General features: G+C 42.7%; 1 protein-coding gene across 2 annotated transcripts in view; it reads right to left on the reverse strand.

Moving 5' to 3' along the window:
* The window catches only part of LOC133622701 (charged multivesicular body protein 4b-like), a 30,575-nt gene extending 17,531 nt beyond the window's left edge, over positions 1 to 13,044 (reverse strand). Inside the window, exons 1-3 of one of the 2 annotated variants that reach the window (XM_061985566.2) lie at positions 12,694 to 13,044; positions 2,638 to 2,815; positions 1,685 to 1,799 (exon numbers count right to left, since the gene is read on the reverse strand). In XM_061985566.2, the coding sequence (XP_061841550.1) occupies positions 1,685 to 1,799; positions 2,638 to 2,815; positions 12,694 to 12,874 (474 nt within the window). In that variant the 5' untranslated portion in view covers positions 12,875 to 13,044. The remainder of the gene's footprint in view (positions 1 to 1,684; positions 1,800 to 2,637; positions 2,816 to 12,693) is intronic. The other variant, XM_061985565.2, reaches the window with a different exon arrangement.
* Positions 13,045 to 23,630: the final 10,586 nt, after the last annotated feature.

A 23,630-nucleotide genomic window follows, 5' to 3' on the forward strand; every position in this document is an offset into this window, starting at 1 on the left:
GATAACAGCATCATCCACTCCTACATGGGGCTGATATGCAAACTGTAGAGGATCTAGGGAAGGAGCCACCAGGTGTCTCAGTTGATCCAGCACAAGTCTCTCGAGGACTTTCATGACATGGGACGTCAGGGCAAAAGGTCTGAAGTCATTCAAGCCCGATGGGGTGGGCTTCTTGGGCACCGGCACTTTGCAGGATGTTTCCATAGCGCTGGTATCTGTTCTGACTTCAGACTTAGGTTGAAGATGAAGTGCAGGATCTCAGTCAACTGAGCAGCGCAAGTCTTCAGGACCCAGGGGTTGACTCGGTCAGGGCCTGCTGACTTGGCTGGATTGACTCTCTCCAGCTGTCGTCTCACATGTCCAGGTGTCAGACACACTGGGCTGGCTTTCTCAGTGGGGGAATAAGAAACAGCGGTGGCAGGTAACAGCAAAGGAGTTTGTGTATTGATGTTCAGGGGAGGTGTGAGGACAGGAGTAGTGGGGGGAGGGCCAGTAAGGGGTGCATTGCTAAATCTATTGAAAAACAAATTCAGCTTGTTGGCTCTATCTACACCCCCATCCAGCAGTTTGGCTTTGTTGTTGAAGCCTGTGATGGCTTTCATGCCTTTCCACACATCACAAGTGTTGTTCTGTTGGAGTTTAGCCTCTAGCTTCCTCCTGTAGGCATATTTCCCTACTTGCAGCTGAACTTTAAGCTGTCCCTGAATCCTCCTCAACTCGTCCGATCATCGGATCTGAAGGCTGGCTTCTTTTTATTCAGCAGCACCTTTAGCTGGCTGGTGATCCAGGACTTGTTATTTGGGTAACAATGGACAGTTTTTGTAGGGATGATGGAGTCCTCACAGAAATGTATGTAGTCTGTGATGCAGTCTGTGATTCTGTCAATATCTGTCCCGTGAGGCTTACAGAGTACATCCCACACACACACACATTCACGCACACACATTTTACATGCTTTTGGCCCCTCATCAACTTTTTAGCCCAATGTGGCCTTCGAGGACACCCCGATATAGAGGATCTTTGACTATTGTGTTTGCAGGACTTACTAAGTATTCTTGTCCTATAGAGGATCTTTGACTATTGTGTTTGCAGGACTCACTAAGTATTCTTGTCCTATAGAGCAGTGGTCCCCAACCTTTTTTAGCTGCGGACCGGTCAACGCTTGAAAATTTGTCCCACGGACCGGGGGGGCGGTGGAGGGGTATTTTTTTATTTTTTGTCATAAAAAAATACAGTCATGTGTGCTTACGGACTGTATCCCTGCAGACTGTATTGATCTATATTGATATATAATGTAGGAACAAGAAATATTAATAACAGAAAGAAACAACCCTTTTGTGCGTTTCAATCAATGTGTGAATGAGTGGAAATGGGGGAGGGAGGTTTTTTGGGTTGGTGCACTATCTTGTGTTTTTTATGTTGATTTAATAAAAAAAAAAATTTGGGATCTTTGACTATTGTGTTTGCAGGACTTTCTAGGTATTCTTGTCCAATAGAGGATCTTTGACTATTGTGTTTGCAGGACTTACTAGGTATTCTTGTCCTATAGAGGATCTTTGACTATTGTGTTTGCAGGACTTACTAGGTATTCTTGTCCTATAGAGGATCTTTGACTATTGTGTTTGCAGGACTTACTAAGTCTTCTTGTCTTAACTGTTGACTTCATGTCTCCCCTCACACTCACCTCGTCGTATTCCTCCCCGAAGCACACAGGTTTGGAGATGGCATCAGAGATCTCCTGGGCCAACTCCTGCTGCTCGTTTATGTCCTGCATCAAGTCGTCCACCTTGTCTATGTCCCTGCAACAACACACTTGTCAAAATCACAGCAACTAACACCTCAACAGCCAGCTAGCTGCTAGCTAAAGGTGTGTGCTCATGCTAGCTAAAGGTGGTGCTCATGCTAGCTAAAGGTGTATGCACGTGCTAAAGGTGTATGCTCATGCTAGCTAAAGGTGTATGCTCATGCTAAAAGTGTATGCTCATGCTAGCTAAAGGTGTATGCTCATGCTAGCTAAAGGTGTATGCACGTGCTAAAGGTGTGTACTCATGCTAGCTAAAGGTGCATGCTCATGCTAGCTAAAGGTGCATGCTCATGCTAGCTAAAGGTGCATGATCATGCTAGCTAAAGGTGCATGCTCATGCTAGCTAAAGGTGTATGCATGTGCTAAAGGTGTGTACTCATGCTAGCTAAAGGTGCATGCTCATGCTAGCTAAAGGTGCATGCTCATGCTAGCTAAAGGTGTATGCTCTTGCTAGCTAAAGGTGTATGCTCATGCTAGCTAAAGGTGTATGCTCATGCTAGCTAAAGGTGCATACTCATGCTAGCTAAAGGTGCATAATCATGCTAGCTAAAGGTGCATGATTATGCTAGCTAAAGGTGCATGTTCATGCTAGCTAAAGGTGTATGCTCATGCTAGCTAAAGGTGCATGCTCATGCTAGCTAAAGGTGTATGCACGTGCTATAGGTGTATGGTCATGCTAGCTAAAGGTGATGCACGTGCTATAGGTGTATGGTCATGCTAGCTAAAGGTGTATGCACGTGCTATAGGTGTATGGTCATGCTAGCTAAAGGTGTATGCACGTGCTATAGTGTATGGTCATGCTAGCTAAAGGTGTGTGCTGCAGTCCTGCGTACATGTTAGAGTGTGCAGACTTCATGGCCTTGGCAGCATAGCCCATGTTCTTTAGCACTTCTGTGTTGGTGTTGGCGTTCTCCAGGGCCTCCCTCTGGAACTCGATGGTGGACAAGGTGCCGTCGATCTGCTCCAGCTGCTTCTCGTAGCGCTTCTTTCGCTTCAAAGCCTGCAGAGCCGCTGCGGAGACCATCGGGGGAGACAAGAGTCCGGCGAGGACAAGTTAATGGGCTTCGCTACACTTCTGAAATAAGCTCTGCTAAGTATCGACACAAGCGGCGTAGGTTTGATCCCTTTGTTTATTTTCAGCGGTTAAATGACTGTTAAAATGTTAGCAATGCTAGTCTCGCTAACATTTATGTATTTCCCTTACACTAAGCAATAAACTACAATAATGTTGGTGTACACTTCTTTTTACACTTTAAAACATGTAGAGGAGAAAAAACAACAACACTTGTACCGTGTGTGTGTGTGTGTGTGTGTGTGTGTGTGTGTGTGTGTGTGTGTGTGCCTGATAATGATGATAATTGATGGATGTACTTTGGACAGGTGCTTGTGTACAAACCGCGTTTTCATATCAGTTGGGAAATTGTGTTAGATGTAAATATAAACGGAATACCGTATTTTCCGCACTATAAGCCGCGCCTAAAAACCACAAATTTTCTCAAAAGCTGACAGTGCGGCTTATAACCCGGTGCGCCTTATATATGGATTAATATTAATATTAATTTTCATAAAGTTTAGGTCTCGCAACTACGGTAAACAGCCGCCATCTTTTTTCCCCGTAGAAGAAGCGCGCGGTGCATGCTGGGATATGTGACGTTTCATTTCCATTTGTGTTTATGTAAAGACCCCAAAATGGCTCCTATTAAGTGTGTTGTCTGTCTAATTATAAATAATGCAGACGAGGCGTGTTAACTGAGTTCTCAACGTTTACTCACAGCGTGCTCATAACCACATTCGAACTGCCAGCACATACAACAACGCTTCTCAGGGCTACCGCGCATGCTCGTCACTATCGTTGCATGCTGGGTAGTGTAGTTGTTATATTTGCTAGCTCATAACATCACATTAAGAGACACGCTTACGCGCTTAATTCAATACTCGCCGTCATTCCGGGTGGATTGACAAAAGACCTCCAGCCGCTGGATATTGGTGTCAACAGGGCATTCAAATCACGACTGCGAACGGCGTGGGAACAATGGATGACCGAAGGCGAACACACCTTCACTAAGACAGGCAGACAGCGCCGGACGACATACGCCAACATCTGCCAGTGGATCGTAAATGCCTGGGCAGATATTTCGGTCACAACTGTGGTCCGAGCTTTCCGGAAGGCAGGATTCACAGAACTGCTGGACAACAGTGACACTGACTCCGATGACTTCGACGAGACGGAACCGGCCATTTTGGATCCCACATTTGCCCAACTTTTCAATTCGGACACCGAAGACGAAGAATTCGAAGGATTTACGAATGAAGAATAACTTCAGAAAGTGAGCGCCATGTTTATTTTGTGTGTTGTGACATTAACGTTCGAGCAACATTATGTTGCTATTGCTCTGCACTATTTTGAATTTTACTATGTTTGTGATTGCACATTTGCGTACATTTTGGGACAGAGTTGTTAGAACGCTGGTTTTTAATATATTATTAAAGTTTGACTGACCTATCTGACTGTTTTTTTGACATTCCCTTTAGCGCAGCGTAGGCGCGGCTTATAGTCCGGGGCGGCTTATAGGTGGACAAAGTTTTGAAATATGCCATTCATTGAAGGTGCGGCTAATAACCCGGGGCGGCTTATAGTGCGGAAAATACGGTACAATGATTTGCAAATTATTTTCAACCCATATTCAATTGAATGCACTACAAAGACAAGATATTAAATGTTCAAACTCATAAATTTTTTTTTTTTTGCAAATAATAATTAACTTAGTATTTCATGGCTGCAACACGTGCCAAAGTAGTTGGGAAAGGGCATGTTCACCACTGTGTTACATCACCTTTTCTTTTAACAAGAATCAATAAACGATTGGGAACTGAGGAAACTAATTGTTGAAGCTTTGAAAGTGGAATTCTTTCCCATTCTTGTTTTATGTAGAGCTTCAGTCGTTCAACAGTCCGGGGTCTCCGCTGTCGTATTTTACGCTTCATAATGCGCCACACATTTTCTATGGGAGACAGGTCTGGATTGCAGGCGGACCAGGAAAGTACCCGCACTCTTTTTTACGAACCCACGCTGTTGTAACACGTGCTGAATGTGGCTTGGCATTGTCTTGCTGAAATAAGCAGGGGCGTCCATGAAAAAGACTGCGCTTAGATGGCAGCATATGTTGTTCCAAAACCTGTATGTACCTTTCAGCATTAATGGTGCCTTCACAGATGTGTAAGTTACCCATGCTTTGGGCACTAATGCACCCCCATACCATCTCAGATGCTGACTTTTGAACTTTGCGTTGATAACAGTCTGGATGGTTCGCTTCCCCTTTGGTCCGGATGACACGATGTCGAATATTTCCAAAAACAATTTGAAATGTGGACTCGTCAGACCACAGAACACTTTTCCACTTTGCATGAGTCCATCTTAGATGATCTCAAACCCAGAGAAGCCGGCTGCGTTTCTGGATGTTGTTGATAAATGGCTTTTGCTTTGCATAGTAGAGCTTTAACTTGCACTTACAGATGTAGCGACAAACTGTATTTAGTGACAGTGGTTTTCTGAAGTGTTCCCGAGCCCATGTGGTGATATCCTTTAGAGATTGATGTCGGTTTTTGATACAGTGCCGTCTGAGGGATCGAAGGTCACGGTCATTCAATGTTGGTTTCCGGCCATGCCGCTTACGTGGAGTGATTTCTCCAGATTCTCTGAACCTTTTGATGGTATTATGGACCGTAGATGTTGAAATCCCTAAATTTCTTGCAATTGCACTTTGAGAAACGTTGTTCCAAAATTGTTAGACTATTTGCTCACGCAGTTGTGGACAAAGGGGTGCACCTCGCCCCATTCTTTCTTGTGAAAGACTGAGCATTTTTTGGGAAGCTGTTTTTATTCCCAATTAGCCTGCACACCTGTGGGATGTTCCAAATAAGTGTTTGATGAGCATTCCTCAACTTTGTCAGTATTTATTGCCACCTTTCCCAACTTCTTTGTCACGTGTTGCTGGCATCAAATTCTAAAGTTAATAATTATTTGCAAAAAAAAAAAGTTTATCAGTTTGAACATAAAAAATGTTGTCTTTGTAGCATATTCAACTGAATATGGGTTGAAAATGATTTGCAAATCATTGTATTCCGTTTATATTTACATCTAACACAATTTCCCAACTCATATGGAAACGGGGTTTGTAATACATATGTATGTATGTATGTATGTATGTATATATGTATCCATACATATATACTGATATACATATATACACATATATATATATATATATATATATATATACAGTGGGGCAAAAAAGTATTTAGTCAGCCACCAATTGTGCAAGTTCTCCCACTTAAAATGATGACAGAGGTCTGTAATTTTCATCAAAGGTACACTTCAACTGTGAGAGACAGAATGTGAAAAAAAATCCAGGAATTCACATTGTAGGATTTTTAAAGAATTTATTTGTAAATTATGGTGGAAAATAAGTATTTGGTCAATAACAAAAATTCAACTCAATACTTTGTAATATAACCTTTGTTGGCAATAACAGAGGTCAAACGATTACTATAGGTCTTTACCAGGTTTGCACACACAGTAGCATGTATTTTGGCCCATTCCTCCATGCAGATCTTCTCGAGAGCAGTGATGTTTTGGGGCTGTCGCCGAGCAACACGGACTTTCAACTCCCTCCACAGATTTTCTATGGGGTTGAGGTCTGGAGACTGGCTAGGCCACTCCAGGACTTTCAAATGCTTCTTACGGAGCCACTCCTTCGTTGCCCGGGCGGTGTGTTTGGGATCATTGTCATGCTGGAAGACCCAGCCACGTTTCATCTTCAAAGCTCTCACTGATGGAAGGAGGTTTTGGCTCAAAATCTCACGATACATGGCCCCATTCATTCTTTCCTTAACACGGATCAGTCAGCCTGTCCCCTTAGCAGAAAAACAGCCCCAAAGCATGATGTTTCCACCCCCATGCTTCACAGTAGGTATGGTGTTCTTGGGATGCAACTCAGTATTCTTCTTCCTCCAAACACGACGAGTTGAGTTTATACCAAAAAGTTCTATTTTGGTTTCATCTGACCACATGACATTCTCCCAATCCTCTGCTGTATCATCCATGTGCTCTCTGGCAAACTTCAGACGGGCCTGGACATGCACTGGCTTAAGCAGGGGGACACGTCTGGCACTGCAGGATTTGATTCCCTGTCAGCGTAGTGTGTTACTGATGGTAACCTTTGTTACTTTGGTCCCAGCTCTCTGCAGGTCATTCACCAGGTCCCCCCGTGTGGTTCTGGGATTTTTGCTCACCGTTCTCATGATCATTTTGACCCCACGGGATGAGATCTTGCGTGGAGCCCCAGATCGAGGGAGATTATCAGTGGTCTTGTATGTCTTGCATTTTCTGATAATTGCTCCCACAGTTGATTTTTTCACACCAAGCTGCTTGCCTATTGTAGATTCACTCTTCACAGTCTGGTGCAGGTCTACAATTCTTTTCCTGGTGTCCTTCGACAGCTCTTTGGTCTTGGTCATAGTGGAGTTTGGAGTCTGACTGTTTGAGGCTGTGGACAGGTGTCTTTTATACAGATAACAAGTTCAAACAGGTGCCATTAATACAGGTAACGAGTGGAGGACAGAAGAGCTTCTTAAAGAAGAAGTTACAGGTCTGTGAGAGCCAGAGATCTTCCTTGTTTGAAGTGACCAAATACTTATTTTCCACCATAATTTACAAATAAATTCTGTAAAATTCCTACAATGTGAATTCCTGGATTTTTTTTTCACATTCTGTCTCTCACAGTTGAAGTGTACCTATGATAAACATTTCAGACCTCTGTCATCATTTTAAGTGGGAGAACTTGCCCAATCGGTGGCTGACTAAATACTTTTTTGCCCCACTGTATATATATATATATATATATATATATATATATATATATATATATATATATATATACACATACATACAGGTAAAAGCCAGTAAATTAGAATATTTTGAAAAACTTGATTTATTTCAGTAATTGCATTCAAAAGGTGTAACTTGTACATTATATTTATTCATTGCACACAGACTGATGCATTCAAATGTTTATTTCATTTAATTTTGATGATTTGAAGTGGCAACAAATGAAAATCCAAAATTCCGTGTGTCACAAAATTAGAATATTGTGTAATGGTTAAATTTTGAAGACACCTGGTGCCACAAACTAATCAGCTGATTAACTCAAAACACCTGCAAAGGGCTTTAAATGGTCTCTCAGTCCAGTTCTGAAGCCTACACAAACATGGGGAAGACTTCAGATTTGACAGCTGTCCAAAAGGCAACCATCGACACATTGCACAAGGAGGGAAAGACACAAAAGGTTATTGCTGAAGAGGCTGGCTGTTCTCAGAGCTCTGTGTCCAAACACATTAATGGAGAGGCAAAGGGAAGGAAAAACTGTGGTCAGAAAAAGTGTACAAGCGATAGGGATCACCGCGCCCTGGTCAAGATTGTGAAAAAAAACCCATTCAAAAATGTGGGGGAGATTCAGAAGGAGTGGACAGCTGCTGGAGTCAGTGCTTCAAGATCCACCACCAAGAGACGCTTGAAAGACATGGGTGTCAAGCCACTGTTGACCAAGAAACAGCGCGAAAAGCGTCTCACCTGGGCTAAGGAAAAAAAGAGCTGGACTGCTGCTGAGTGGTCCAAAGTCATGTTTTCTGACGAAAGCAAATTTTGCATTTCCTTTGGAAATCGAGGTCCCAGAGTCTGGAGGAAGACAGGAGAGGCACAGGATCCACGTTGCCTGAAGTCTTGTGTAAAGTTTCCACCATCAGTGATGGTTTGGGGTGCCATGTCATCTGCTGGTGTCGGTCCACTCTGTTTCCTGAGATCCAGTGTCAACGCAGCCGTCTACCAGCAAGTTTTAGAGCACTTCATGCTTCCTGCTGCTGACCTGCTCTATGGAGATGGAGATTTCAAGTTCCAACAGGACTTGGCGCCTGCACACAGCGCAAAATCTACCCGTGCCTGGTTTACGGACCATGGTATTTCTGTTCTAAATTGGCCCGCCAACTCCCCTGACCTTAGCCCCATAGAAAATCTGTGGGGTATTGTGAAAAGGAAGATGCAGAATGCCAGACCCAAAAACGCAGAAGAGTTGAAGGCCACTATCAGAGCAACCTGGGCTCTCATAACACCTGAGCAGTGCCAGAAACTCTTCGACTCCATGCCACGCTGCATTAACGCAGTAATTGAGGCAAAAGGAGCTCCAACCAAGTATTGAGTATTGTACATGCTCATATTTTTCATTTTCATACTTTTCAGTTGGCCAACATTTCTAAAAATCCCTTTTTTGTATTAGCCTTAAGTAATATTCTAATTTTGTGACACACGGAATTTTGGATTTTCATTTGTTGCCACTTCAAATCATCAAAATTAAATGAAATAAACATTTGAATGCATCAGTCTGTGTGCAATGAATAAATATAATGTACAAGTTACACCTTTTGAATGCAATTACTGAAATAAATCAAGTTTTTCAAAATATTCTAATTTACTGGCTTTTACCTGTATATATCAGTGACGTGCAGTCAGGGGAGGTGGGGCCTCACGTGCCATCATGGAAAGAAAAAAAATGTAAAAAGAAAAAATATTAATTAAATTGTTATATGTATCCAGTGATTATACTATAAAGTTATTTTCCATTTAAAGGGGAACATTATCACAATTTCAGAATGGTTAAAACCATTAAAAATCAGTTCCCAGTGGCTTATTATATTTTTTCAAAATTTTACCCATCACGCAATATCCCTAAAAAAAAGCTTCAAAGTGCCTGATTTTAACCATCGTTATATACACCCGTCCATTTTCCTGTGACGTCACATAGTGAAGCCAACACAAACAAACATGGCGGAAAGAACAGCAAGCTATAGCGACATTAGCTCGGATTCAGACTCGGATTTCAGCGGCTTAAGCGATTCAACAGATTACGAATGTATTGAAACGGATGGTTGTAGTGTGGAGGCAGGTAGCGAAAACGAAATTGAAGAAGAAACTGAAGCTATTGAGCCATATCGGTTTGAACCGTATGCAAGCGAAACCGACGAAAACGACACGACAGCCAGCGACACGGGAGAAAGCGAGGACGAATTCGGCAATCGCCTTCTAACCAACGATTGGTAAGTGTTTGTTTGGCATTTAAGGAAACTAACAACTATGAACTAGGTTTACAGCATATGAAATACATTTGGCAACAACATGCACTTTGAGAGTGCAGACAGCCCAATTGTCATCAATTAATATATTCTGTAGACATACCCTCATCCGCGCTCTTTTCCTGAAAGCTGATCTGTCCAATTTTGGAGTTGATGTCAGCAGGCCAGGGAAGCTAGGGTCGATAGGGGGTTTAGCTCGCTCGTCTGCGGGAACAAACTGCAGCCATTGCTTGCCGTGCTACCGAGGTCCTTTGTCCCTGAATTGCTCACACACTCCGGCAGATTCAATGGGGGTCTGGCGGCAGATTTCTTTGACTTTATCGTTGGAAATGCATCTGTTTTGAGTGTCGCAGGATATCCACACATTCTTGCCATCTCTGTCGTAGCATAGCTTTCGTCGGTAAAGTGTGCGGAATAAACGTCCAATTTCTTGCCACTTTCGCATCTTTGGGCCACTGGTGCAACTTGAATCCGTCCCTGTTCGTGTTGTTACACCCTCCGACAACACACCGACGAGGCATGATGTCTCCAAGGTACAGAAAACAGTCAAAAAAACGAAAAATAACAGAGTTGATTTGACTCGGTGTTTGAGAATATGGCGGATTGCTTCCCGATGTGACGCCACGTTGTGACGTCATGGCTCCGAGAGCGAATATTAGAAAGGCGTTTAATTCGCCAAAATTCACCCATTTAGAGTTCGGAAATGGGTTAAAAAAATATATGGTCTTTTTTCTGCAACATCAAGGTATATATTGACGCTTACATAGGTCTGGTGATAATGTTCCCCTTTAACTTCACCAGTTTTAGATTATTTGTATTCAAGATCGCTGAATTTTCACATTTGCCGTTCAAATACTGAGAAGAGACTTGCGGTGATCAGCAGCCAGTGGAGCCTCACCATGGATTGCGCAATGACTCGGTTAACTGCTGGCCTGCTGTGCAGTGAGACCGTATTGCTATATGAATTATATTATACATTTCCATAGTTTAGTTAGCTGAGGTATATAATGTACAGTGTATTTTGTCAACAACTGTATGTGTGTAACGTATGCATGGACTTCATTTATAGGTAAAGGTAAGACCATAACAACGTTTTTTTTTAATTAAATGTGCTTTTTTGTGTGCTACACTTTGTATGTGTAAAGTTAAAGTTAAGTTAAAGTACCAATGATTGTCACACACACACTAGGTGTGGTGAAATTTGTCCTCTGCATTTGACCCATCCCCTTGATCACCCCCTGGGAGGTGAGGGAAGCAGTGGGCAGCGCCCGGGAATCATTTTTGGTGATTTAACCCCCAATTCCAACCCTTGATGCTGAGTGCCAAGCAGGGAAGAATGCTGGTATGAGCTTTTAAACATAACCCGTTAACTGCTGCCAATCAAATGGTGAATAAGATACTCTTTAGGGTTCATATGTTTGTAAATCTGACTGTGATGAAGTCAGTGCCTCACCAGCCATCAACCTCACCGCACGTCACTGATATATATATTTATATATATATATATATATATATATATATATATATATATATATATATATATATATATTTGTTTATGTACTATGTATATATACATACATACATACATGTATGTATGTATATATACATACATACATGCATACGTATATACATACATATGTCTATATAAAGTTAAAGTTAAAGTACCCATGATTGTCACACACACACTAGGTGTGGCAAAATTATTCTCTGCATTTGACCCATCACCCTTGATCACCCCCTGGGAGGTGAGGGGAGCAGTGAGCAGCAGCGGTGGCCACGCCCCGGAATCATTTTTGGTGATTAAACCCCCAATTCCAACCCTTGATGCTGAGTGCCACATATGTCTATATACATATGTATATATACATACATACATATATATGTATATATACACATACATGCATACATACATATATTTATATATACACATACATACATACATACATATATATATATATATATATATACACATACATACATACATGTGTATATATACAGTATATATAAATATGTACTATACATATATATATACAGTATATATAAATATGCACTATACATATATATATATGTTTCTGGCCGATTGTAGCTGAGATAGGCTTCAGAAACCCCCGCGACCCCGAAAGGGATAAGCGGTAGAAAATGGATGGATGGATATGTATATGTACTATGTGTGTATGTATGTATGTATGTATATATATATATACATACTTAGAGGTAAAAAAAAAAATATCTATACCTAATGGTAATCTAATCTAATGGTATGTATATATATATATATATATATATATATATATATATATATATATATATATATATGTATGTATATGTGTGCGTGTGTGTGTGCCTGATAATGATAACTGATGAAAGTACTTTGGACAGGTGTTGTGTAATAAATTCATCATTAGGATTTACCACCCTCGCTTTGACCCGTAAATGCATCATTTTAGCTGCTCTACATCCTAGAATATAAATAAATGATAATGCTCTACATCCTAGAATATATACATCATGTACACACAAGTATGTATTTAACAAGTCAATGACAACTAAACACACTTGAACCAACATTAAATGGGGAAAGGTGAGGTTGCTAACATGACAGCTAGGCTAGGCTAGGCTAGGCTAGGCTAACATGCTAACTCGCAGCAAGTGCGACTTTTAGAGGCCGCGCGGGGAACAAATGTGAATAAATGTGTTGGCCATCGCACCTCTTTTGTTCTTCACGCCGTTCTTCTTGGCGACTTGTAACTCCTGCTCGATCTTCTTCTCCAGAAACTCCTGCTTCTTGCTCAGCATCTCCTCCGTCTCGCGGAGCTTCTGGATGGCCTCCTGCGGGCTCGGCCCTTTGCCACCTTTGCTGCCGCCGAACAGCTTGCCGAACAACGCCATCGCGCGCCAACCACTTGGAAATAATAAGATTTTTTAAAAAAGGGAAAAAAAAAGAAAATGACAATGGAGTCGGTGGGACTTTTGCTTGGACTCCAGCGTCGCCCTGCCTCTCGCTTGTTGATGTTTCGCCACTTCCTGGATAAGGCCCAATGACGTCACCTGTGTCGCCCTCTGCTGGACACCTGCGCTTTCGCCTCCATTTCGTTCGACATATTTGACTATTAGTGGAATTATTAAAAAGACAAAACAAATCATATTCATAACATCCATCCATTTTCTACTGTTTTTCCCTTGTGGGGTCAATTGAATCAATATGTCACTTCTGTTCAAACTGCAGCTCGTGTTTTTGAGGATCTTTGACGAGCATTTTCTTCAGTAACTTCTTAAAAACAGACGATCTTTGACTAGTGTTCTGGGCGGAAGCGGAAGTGAACCAAGGAGCGGTGACTGACAGTGAGCGTGTCTAAATCTTTTGGCGATTGTGCATAAACTGATTTGTGACTGGATCGAGATGGAAGGGGTTAGTGACCAGAGGTGGGTAGAGTAGCCAGAAATTGTACTCAAGTAAGAGTACTGTTACTTTAGAGATTTATTACTCAAGTAAAAGTAAGGAGTAGTCACCCAAATATTTACTTGAGTAAAAGTAAAAAGTATGTTGTAAAAAAACTAATCAAGTACTGAGTAACTGATGAGTAACATACACACACATATCATATATATATATATATATATATATATATATATATATATATATATATATATATACACACACACATACAGGTATATACATATATATATATATATATATATATATATATATATATATATATATATATATATATATATATATATATATATATACATAGATATATACAGTATATAATTTATATTTATTTTTTTTGCCGTTTTTGTTTACATGTTAATAGTGTTTTAATGAATATACATGCATGTTTAACACATATAGATTCCTTTCTTTCATGAAGACAAGAATATAAGTTGGTGTATTACCTGATTCTGATGACTTGCATTGATTGGAATCAGACAGTAGTGATGACAAACGTCCAGGTTTTCAAATGGAGGAGAAAAAAAGTTCCTCCTTTCTGTCTAATACCACATGAAAGTGGTTGGTTTTTGGCATCTTATATGTCCAGCTTCCATATTCGTTTTTATACACTTTACAATAAATACATTGGCGGCAAACTCCGTAGCTTGCTAGCTTGTTTGCGCAGGCTTTCGGAGACTCTTATTTTGAAAGCGCAGGCGCGATGGAGCGGCACTTTTATTGTGAAGACAGGAACTGTGCAGTCAGTCTTTAGGCTTACGGTTGAAATAAAAAATGGTCTTTTTTCCTTCACACTTTTGATTGATTGATTGGAACTTGTATTAGTAGATTGCACAGTACAGTACATATTCCGTACAATTGACCACTAAATGGTAACACCCCAATAAGTTTTTCAACTTGTTTAAGTCAGGTCATGTGACCCCTGGCTCTGTTTGATTGGTCCAACGTCACCAGTGACTGCATCTGATTGGTGGAACGGAGTGAACGTCACCAGTGACTGTATTTGTTGAAACGCAGGCACTATGAAGGTCTGTCTGACAGACCAAAACAAACAAAGCGTGCATTAACAGATCGATAAAAATTAGTAGCGAGTAGCGAGCTGAATGTAGATAAAAGTAGCGGAGTAAAAGTTGTCGAGTTACTGAATTACATACGTGAGTCCAGCTGTACTTTATAATGTGGAAACTTTTATTAGCTCAATCACAACAGGTCTCTCGCTCTCTAGGTCACTCCCACACTGTCTCCCGCTCCGTCGCACCTTGTGACGTCATAGCCTGTCGACTCTGTAGTTCTCCCACAATACAATCACACCACATCTTCCCTTTCTAGAATCAATGGGTAGACTGCCATTGATTCAACAGACCTTGAGGATTATTCTGCCTCGTGGTTGGAAGGTCTGCTCCTATATGAGCCTGTACCAGACAATCAAACACACACACATTTTTTTACCCTTAAAGCAATCCACTTCAACATCAATACTCAAACATCCATCCTATACTAATCCTGTACTGTCCTCAACCTAAGCCCTACTACTGACTTGAACATTTACAGTACAATAAAACATATCCAAAACGCTCCAATTACACTTTTCTGTCTTTTCCCACATACAGTAACATTCTTTTTTTTTTTCATTAGAGTCTCTGTAATGTCTCTAGGAAACAAAATTATAGGTCCAACCTAGTTGGTCTCACCACAGCCCTCCCAGACCTGGTTCTAGGAGTAGGAGTAGATGGAGGTTCTGGAACACTCTGCTGCGATGGTTCTGCTGAAGGTTGCTCCGGAACGCCCCCCAGGAACGGCTCTGCTGCACCATGGCCACTCTGCTCCGGCAAGGATCCCATAGGGATGAGATGACGACGGTTCCGTCTGATGGTCCCATGGGGCCCTTCCACCAGATACGATCGTGGAGTGGTGTGACGTCCGATAATAGCTCCGGCTTTCTTTTGGTCCTTGATCCACACGCCCTGTCCCGGATTCAGTCTGTCAAGGTTCATTGCACGATGCCGCAGGTTGTAGCGTTGTGCATCTTTTGTCCTCTTCTCCCCTTCTTTCCGCATAACAGCTTCACTATCAGGAAGAGCAGGATTTAGCAAAGCAGGAAGGATAGGCACTGTTGTGCGGAGCCTCCTCCCCATGAGAAGCTGCGCTGGACTATACCCATTGTCGAGAGGGGTAGCCCTGTAAGCGAGCAAAGCAAGATAGGGGTCATCTGCTTTCTTTAGGAGACCTTTCACCGTCTGTACTGCACGTTCGGCTTCGGCGTTACCTTGAGGATATCTTGGGCTACTGGTAACGTGCCGGAATCCGTAAGAATGTGCAAACTCTGCGAAGCCTGCTCCAGAGAACTGGGGCTCTCCATCCGAAACGAGAAGATCCGGGATTCCGTGACGTGCATATATCGATTTTAGGTGGTGGATTACATCATTTGACCTTCTGGAGGTCAGCAAAGCAATCTCCACGTACCTTGACATGTAGTCCACTACCAGCAGGTAGGTCTTGGTACCGAGCATGAATAAATCAGCTCCTAACTTCTCCCATGGTCGGCCTGGGTATGGTGACGGCATCAGCGGCTCCCTGTGGTTCTGTCTCTCCTTACAGCATGTTCGGCAGTTGAGAACCAATTCATTCAGCTGCTGGCTCAGCCCGGGCCACCATACTGACTGTCGTGCCCGCTGTCTACACTTCACCACGCCTTGGTGTCCTTCATGCAATTTGGCGAGAACATCATTTCTCATTGTAGAAGGGATGACGAGCCTGTGTCCCTTCAGCAAGACACCATCTTCAATCAATCAATCAATCTTTATTTATATAGCCCTAAATCACAAGTGTCTCAAAGGGCTGCACAAGCCACAACGACATCCTCGGTACAAAGCCCACATACGGGCAAGGAAAAACTCACCCCAGTGGGACGTCGATGTGAATGACTATGAGAAACCTTGGAGAGGACCGCATATGTGGGTAACCCCCCCCCCCTCTAGGGGAGACCGAAAGCAATGGATGTCGAGTGGGTCTGACATAATATTGTGAGAGTCCAGTCCATAGTGGATCCAACATAATAGTAAGAGTCCAGTCCATAGTGGGGCCAGCAGGACACCATCCCGAGCGGAGACGGGTCAGCAGCGTAGAGATGTTCCCAGCCGATGCACAGGCGAGCGGTCCACCCCGGGTCCCGACTCTGGACAGCCAGCACTTCATCCATGGCCACCGGACCTGTGCCCCCCCCCCCCCCCCCCCCCCCCCCTCAAGGAAAAGGGGAGCAGAGGAGAAAAGAAAAGAAACGGCAGATCAACTGGTCTAACAGGGGGGCTATTTAAAGGCTAGAGTATACAAATGAGTTTTAAGATGGGACTTAAATGCTTCTACTGAGGTAGCATCTCTAATTGTTACCGGGAGGGCATTCCATAGTACTGGAGCCCGAATAGAAAACGCTCTATAGCCCGCAGACTTTTTTTGGGCTCTGGGAATCACTAATAAGCCGGAGTTCTTTGAACGCAGATTTCTTGCCGGGACATATGGTACAATGCAATCGACAAGATAGGACGGAGCTAGACCGTGTAGTATTTTATACGTAAGTAGTAAAACCTTAAAGTCACTTCTTAAGTGCACAGGAAGCCAGTGCAGGTGAGCCAGTATAGGCGTAATATGATCAAACTTTCTTGTTCTTGTCAAAAGTCTAGCAGCCGCATTTTGTACCAACTGTAATTTTTTAATGCTAGACATAGGGAGACCCGAAAATAATACGTTACAGTAGTCGAGACGAGACGTAACGAACGCATGAATAATGATCTCAGCGTCGCTAGTGGATAAAATAGAAAGAATTTTAGCGATATTACGGAGATGAAAGAAGGCCGTTTTAGTAACACTCTTAATGTGTGATTCAAACGAGAGAGTTGGGTCGAAGATAATACCCAGATTCTTTACTGATTCGCCTTGTGTAATTGTTTGGTTGTCAAATGTTAAGGTGGTATTATTAAATAAATGTCGGTGTTTAGCAGGACCGATAATCAGCATTTCCATTTTCTTGGCGTTGAGTTGCAAGAAGTTAGCGGACATCCATTGTTTAATTTCATTAAGACACGCCTCCAGCTGACTACAATCCGGCGTGTTGGTCAGCTTTAGGGGCATGTAGAGTTGGGTGTCATCAGCATAGCAATGAAAGCTAACACCGTATTTGCGTATGATGTCGCCTAGCGGCAGCATGTAAATACTAAAGAGTGCAGGGCCAAGAACCGAACCCTGAGGAACTCCGCACGTTACCTTAACATAGTCCGAGGTCACATTATTATGGGAGACGCATTGCATCCTGTCAGTAAGATAAGAGTTAAACCACGACAAAGCTAAGTCTGACATACCAATACGTGTTTTGATACGCTCTAATAAAATATTATGATCGACGGTATCGAAAGCAGCGCTAAGATCAAGAAGCAGCAACATAGATGACGCATCAGAATCCATCGTTAGCAGTAGATCATTAGTCATTTTTGCGAGGGCTGTCTCCGTAGAGTGATTTGCCCTGAAACCTGAAATATCTTGAACTGTAAGGAACGCCTGCTCTGCCCTGTACAGCCTGAGTGCTGATTCTTTGGAACCGTGTGCTGGCCAGCCTTCAGCACACAGCTGCATCACCTGTGCACACACACTGTCTCTCTGCAGCTGCTCTCTCAGCTCCTCCAGGTAGTCAGCGCTTGCAGGTAGGTTCTCCAGTATCATGTCCACATAGATGTTGGTTTCTTCAAACAGCTCTTTGTCCGCTGCTGTCTCCTCTCTCTTAACAGGAGCTCGTGACAGCGTATCAGCTGTCCACAGGAACTTCCCTGGCACATGAGAAATAGAATAAGAATAGCGCATCAGACGCATTCTGAAGCGTTGGATCCGTGGAGGTAGAGCATCCAGTGCTTGAGACCCCAGAAGACTCAGGAGAGGCTTGTGGTCCGTCTCCATCTGGAAATGTTTCCCGATGAGGAAGTTGCGGAACCTCTCACAGGCCCAGGTCAGCCCCAAAGCTTCCTTCTCTACTTGCGCGTATCTCTGCTCTGTTGGCGTGAGAGACCGCGACATGTAGGCTACTGGCCTCCACTCTTCGTCCCACTTTTGTAGCAGTACGCCTCCCAACCCGTACGACGACGCGTCTGCTGAGACTTTGCACTCTCTGTTGGGATCGTACATGGCTAGCACTGGTGTAGACGTGAGTGCATCCTTTAGATCCTGGAAGGCCCTTGCCTGGTCGACGCCCCACACCCAGCAGTTCTTTTTCGACAGGAGATCTCGCAGAGGCTTGTCTCTCTCGGCCAGCTGCGGCACAAACTTCCCAAGTTGATTTATCATTCCAAGAAAACTTCTCAACTCAGTCACAGTTGTTGGCTCCTGCATCTTCCTCACAGCTTCTGTTTTGCTTGGGTCTGGGCTGATGCCACTGGTGGAGAGCACGTGGCCTAGAAAGGTCACCTCTGACTTTGACAGATCCCACTTCTGACACCATGTCGAGTTACTGAATTACATACGTGAGTCCAGCTGTACTTTATAATGTGGAAACTTTTATTAGCTCAATCACAACAGGTCTCTCGCTCTCTAGGTCACTCCCACACTGTCTCCCGCTCCGTCGCACCTTGTGACGTCATAGCCTGTCGACTCTGTAGTTCTCCCATAATACAATCACACCACAAAAGTAGCGTTTCTTCTCTATAAATATACTCAAGTAAAAGTAAAAGTATGTTGCATTAAAACTACTCTTAGAAGTACAATTTATCCCAAAAGTTACTCAAGTAGATGTAACGGAGTAAATGTAGCGCGTTACTACCCACCTCTGTTAGTGACGGGATGTATGAGGAAGGTATGGGCATGGATAGGACTAGAGGGGAGAGAGGAAAGACGGGGAGTGGAGGGCATGAAGGAAAGTCGAGTTCAAAAAGAGTACATGAAGATGATGAAGGAATAGAAAAGAGGGAAAAGGTTATGGATAGGGATGTCCAATAATGGCCATCCATTCATCCATCTTCTTCCGCTTATCCGAGGTTGGGCCGCGGGGGCAGCAGCCTAAGCAGGGACGCCCAGACTTCCCTCTCCCCAGCCACTTCGTCCAGCTCTTCCCGGGGGATCCCGAGGCGTTCCCAGGCCAGCCGGGAGACATAGTCTTCCCAACGTGTCCTGGGTCTTCCCCGTGGCCTCCTACCAGTCGGACGTTCCCTAAACACCTCCCTATGGAGGCGATCGGGTGGCATCCTGACCAGATGCCCGAACCATCTCATCTGGCTCCTCTCGATGTCCGATAATGGCTTTTTGCCGATATCCGATATTCCGATATTGTCCAACTCTTTAATTACTGATACCGATATCAACCGATACCGATATCAACCGATATATGCAGTCGTGAAATTAACACATTATTATGCCTAATTTGGACAACCAGGTATGGTGAAGATAAGGTACTTTTTAAAAAAAATTATAAAATAAGATAAATAAATTAAAAACATTTTCTTGAATAAAAAAGAAAGTAAAACAATATAAAAACAGTTACATGGAAACCAGTAATTAGTGGACCAGCAGCACGCACAATCATGTGTGCTTACGGACTGTATCCCTTGCAGACTGTATTGATCTATATTGATATATAATGTAGGAACCAGAATATTAATAACAGAAAAAAACAACCCTTTTGTGTGAATGAGTGTAAATTGGGGAAGGGAGGTTTTTTGGGTTGGTGCACTAATTGTAAGTGTATTTTGTGTTTTTTATGTTGATTTAATAAAAAAATAAAAATAAAAAAAACGATACCGATAATAATAAAAAAACGATACCGATAATTTCCGATATTACATTTTAACGCATTTATCGGCCGATAATATCGGCAGGCCAATATTATCGGACATCCCTAGTTATGGAAGATAATTACAAGATCATATATACATTTAAATCAGATCAAGACATGAATGATATTAGTTTGATGACACTGGTTAAGGGGTTAAAAAAGGACATTGGAGAGGTGGAGATGGCAAAGGTGCTCAGGGACGGACGGCTTTTGATCAAGTGTAAAAATGGAGAGCAAAAGAACAAAGCAATGCGGTTGCAAAAGCTGTGCAACAAGATAATAAAGGAAAAAATAGAAGTGGGAGAACGAAAGGGGGCAAGAGGAGTCGTGACAGGAATCCCAAGAGGTGAAAACTTAGATGATTTGAAAAGAGAAATAAAAGGGGGAACTGTCACAATGATGAAGAGAATGATGGCATTTAGAAATGGAGAAAAGACGGAGAGCGAATCTGTGCTAGTGCAGTTTGTCCAGGAAATCCTTCCGGAAAGAATCATGATAGGGTTTTTAAGATTCTAAGTTAGAGCTTACGTCCCACCCTCAATACGCTGTTTCAAGTGCCAACACTATGGGCACATAGCTAGTGTGTGTCATGCGAAGATGAGATGTGGAAAGTGTGGAGGGGAGCATGAATATGGACAATGTGGAGACAATGAACAGGTCAAGTGTTGTAACTGTGGCGGGAATCACACAGCAGCGTATGGGGGCTGCGTCATAAGGAAACAGGCAACAGAAGTACAGCAAATCAGAGTAGAAAGAAATATTACATACGCAGAGGCAGTTAAAGTAAGACATCAAGAAAGTGGAGAACAAGACAGAAGTGAGAATAGTTCAGAACAAGACAGGAGTGAGAATAGTTCAAATAATAAAAAACAAGAGGCAGCAAATACAGGAATTTCCAAGGATAAACTAGTTGTGTTCCTGGCATACGTAATAAACTGTACTGAACAGGCAAGAAATAAAACTGAGAAGATCAAAATAATCGTCAAAGCACAAGCAAAGTTTTTAAATGTAAAAGCACTATCTTGGGAACAGGTGCAAGGTGAACTACAGAGAGTAGACGAAACGGAGTCACGTTACCACAATCCAACGCCATGTTAATTGTTCAGTGGAATGCCAGAAGTCTAATAGCAAACAGACAGGAATTAAAGGGATTTATTAATAATATGAAAACTAAACCCATACTTGCCAACCTTGAGACCTCCGATTTCGGGAGGTGGGGTGGAGGGCGTGGTTGGGGGCGTGGTTAAGAGGGGAGGAGTATATTTACAGCTAGAATTCACCAAGTCAAGTATTTCATATATATATATATATATATATATATATATATATATATATATATATATATATATATATATATATATATATATATATGTATGTGTGGGAAAAAATCACAAGACTATTTCATCTCTACAGGCCTGTTTCATGAGGGGGGGTACCCTCAATCGTCAGGAGATTTTAATGGGAGCATTCGCATACCATGGTTTATATAGGGCACAGAGTGAGTGGGTACAGGCTGGCCTAGGGGCGTGGTGATTGGCTCATGTGTTACCTAGGAGGTGTTTCCGTCTATGGCGGCATGCTGTTACAATTTCGCAGGTTTTGGTTCCTGAAAGAAGCCTTGTGATTGTTCCATCTGGTTTTGAATTCTCCCTCGGTTAATCCTACATATGTGTCGGATGTGTTAATGTCCTTGCGTATTACCTTAGATTGGTAGACAACTGATGTTTGTAAGCACCCCCCGTTGAGAGGGCAATCAGGTTTCTTTCGACAATTACATCCTTTGTTGGTTTTGGAGTCGTTCTGTCTGAGGGCCGACGGCTCATTTGCAATTGTTTTGTTGTGGTTTGAGATGATTTGTCGTATATTGTTCATGCAGCTGTAGCTCAATTTAATGTTGTTCTTGTTGAATACTTTTCTTAGGATGTTGTCTTTGGGAAAGTGTTTGTCAATCAGATTGAGGAATTTGTGTCCAATGTTCGTTGAGACGTTTTTGCTGTATGGGGGGTTGTACCAGATGATGTCGTTCCGTTTTCTGTTCTTTTTTGGCTGGTTTCCTGGCGTGGGTTCATAGGTGAGGGTGAAATTGTATCCGCTTTCATCAAGGGCTTTTTGGTACGGGGGGGTTGCTTGGTCAAATTCAGCTTTGCTAGATGACAGCATCGATAGCCTTTTATTGATTCCGGTAGGTATTCTTTTCGTGGTGGTGGGTGGGTGGTTGCTGTCATGGTGCACGTATTGGAGTGTTGTGTTGGGTTTCGTGAATGGTTGGTAGCTGTTATTTCTCAGGTTGAAAGTGACGTCAAGGAAGTTGACGGTTTGCTTGTTGGCTTCAATCGTGATCCGTAGGCCGTTCTCTTTGAAAATTTGGCATATGCGCTTCTTGGTATTCTCGCTGCTCCTTGGCGAGGCGCGACACACTGCCAGTCCGTCATCACGGTAAATACCAAGGTTCAGATTGAGGCTAGCGAGCTGGGAGAGGAGGAAACTCCCAACGAGTTCACACGTTTCTGCTCCGTCAAAACTTCCCATAGTGACGTCAAATGTTGCATTGTTCTTTTTTTGCCATGGTGTACTGTTGTGGATGAGAATGGAGTTTTTTGCGTGGATGATGATGTTTCTTTCGTTGCCTGTGATTGAGTCGTAGTCTGAGGCGAAGTCTAGTGCTTGAGTCAGTAGGTCTTGCGTGATGGAAGGGTAAAATTCCTCGATATCAAAGGAGATAAAGTTGTGCTGTTGTTTGTCTTGGATGTTGTTGAACCATTTGATTACTGCTGCTGTATTTCTCCATTGGTTGAGTGGTGTTTTGTCCTTGATTTTTGTGTTGACTCTGTCCAGGATTATTTTGCTGATTTTTCCTATTTCAGATTTAGTTGGGTTTATTAGTCGGCATGTTGGGTTATTTGCGAAGTTGGGTTTGTGGTCCTTCAATGTGATGAAGGCTTCCTTGTTGGCTGTGGCGTCCACCCTGTCCTCAATGTCCAGTTCAGCCGCGATCCTTTTATTTTCCAGGTGGATGTTCTGTAAGGTGTTGGGTTGCGCTTTTTTGTATGATTTGGTGATGCTTCTGTCCAGTAAGGTGTTATGTTCTGGTATGTCCATTCTGTAGAAGTTTGTGGTTTTATCGGCAGCTATGATGAGGTTGTTTACTTTCTTGATGCGCTCCTCGTCATTTTTCAGCTTGGTGAGGAGTGGGTTGCGGATTGGCTTGAATTTGACTGATTGTATCATTTTGAGCATGTCGTTCTCAAAATCCTTTAGTTCCTCAACTGTGGGTGGGTTCTTGGTAGATTTGAATCCGTAAGTTTCCTTTTGCATTCCTTTTGTTTCAGGGTGGAGGAAAAAATGTGCTTTCCACCGCATCCTTCTTAGGAAGTGTTCCGTCTTTTCTA

Source organism: Nerophis lumbriciformis, linkage group LG23, assembly GCF_033978685.3.
Source record: "Nerophis lumbriciformis linkage group LG23, RoL_Nlum_v2.1, whole genome shotgun sequence".
NCBI classification, from domain to species: domain Eukaryota; kingdom Metazoa; phylum Chordata; class Actinopteri; order Syngnathiformes; family Syngnathidae; genus Nerophis; species Nerophis lumbriciformis.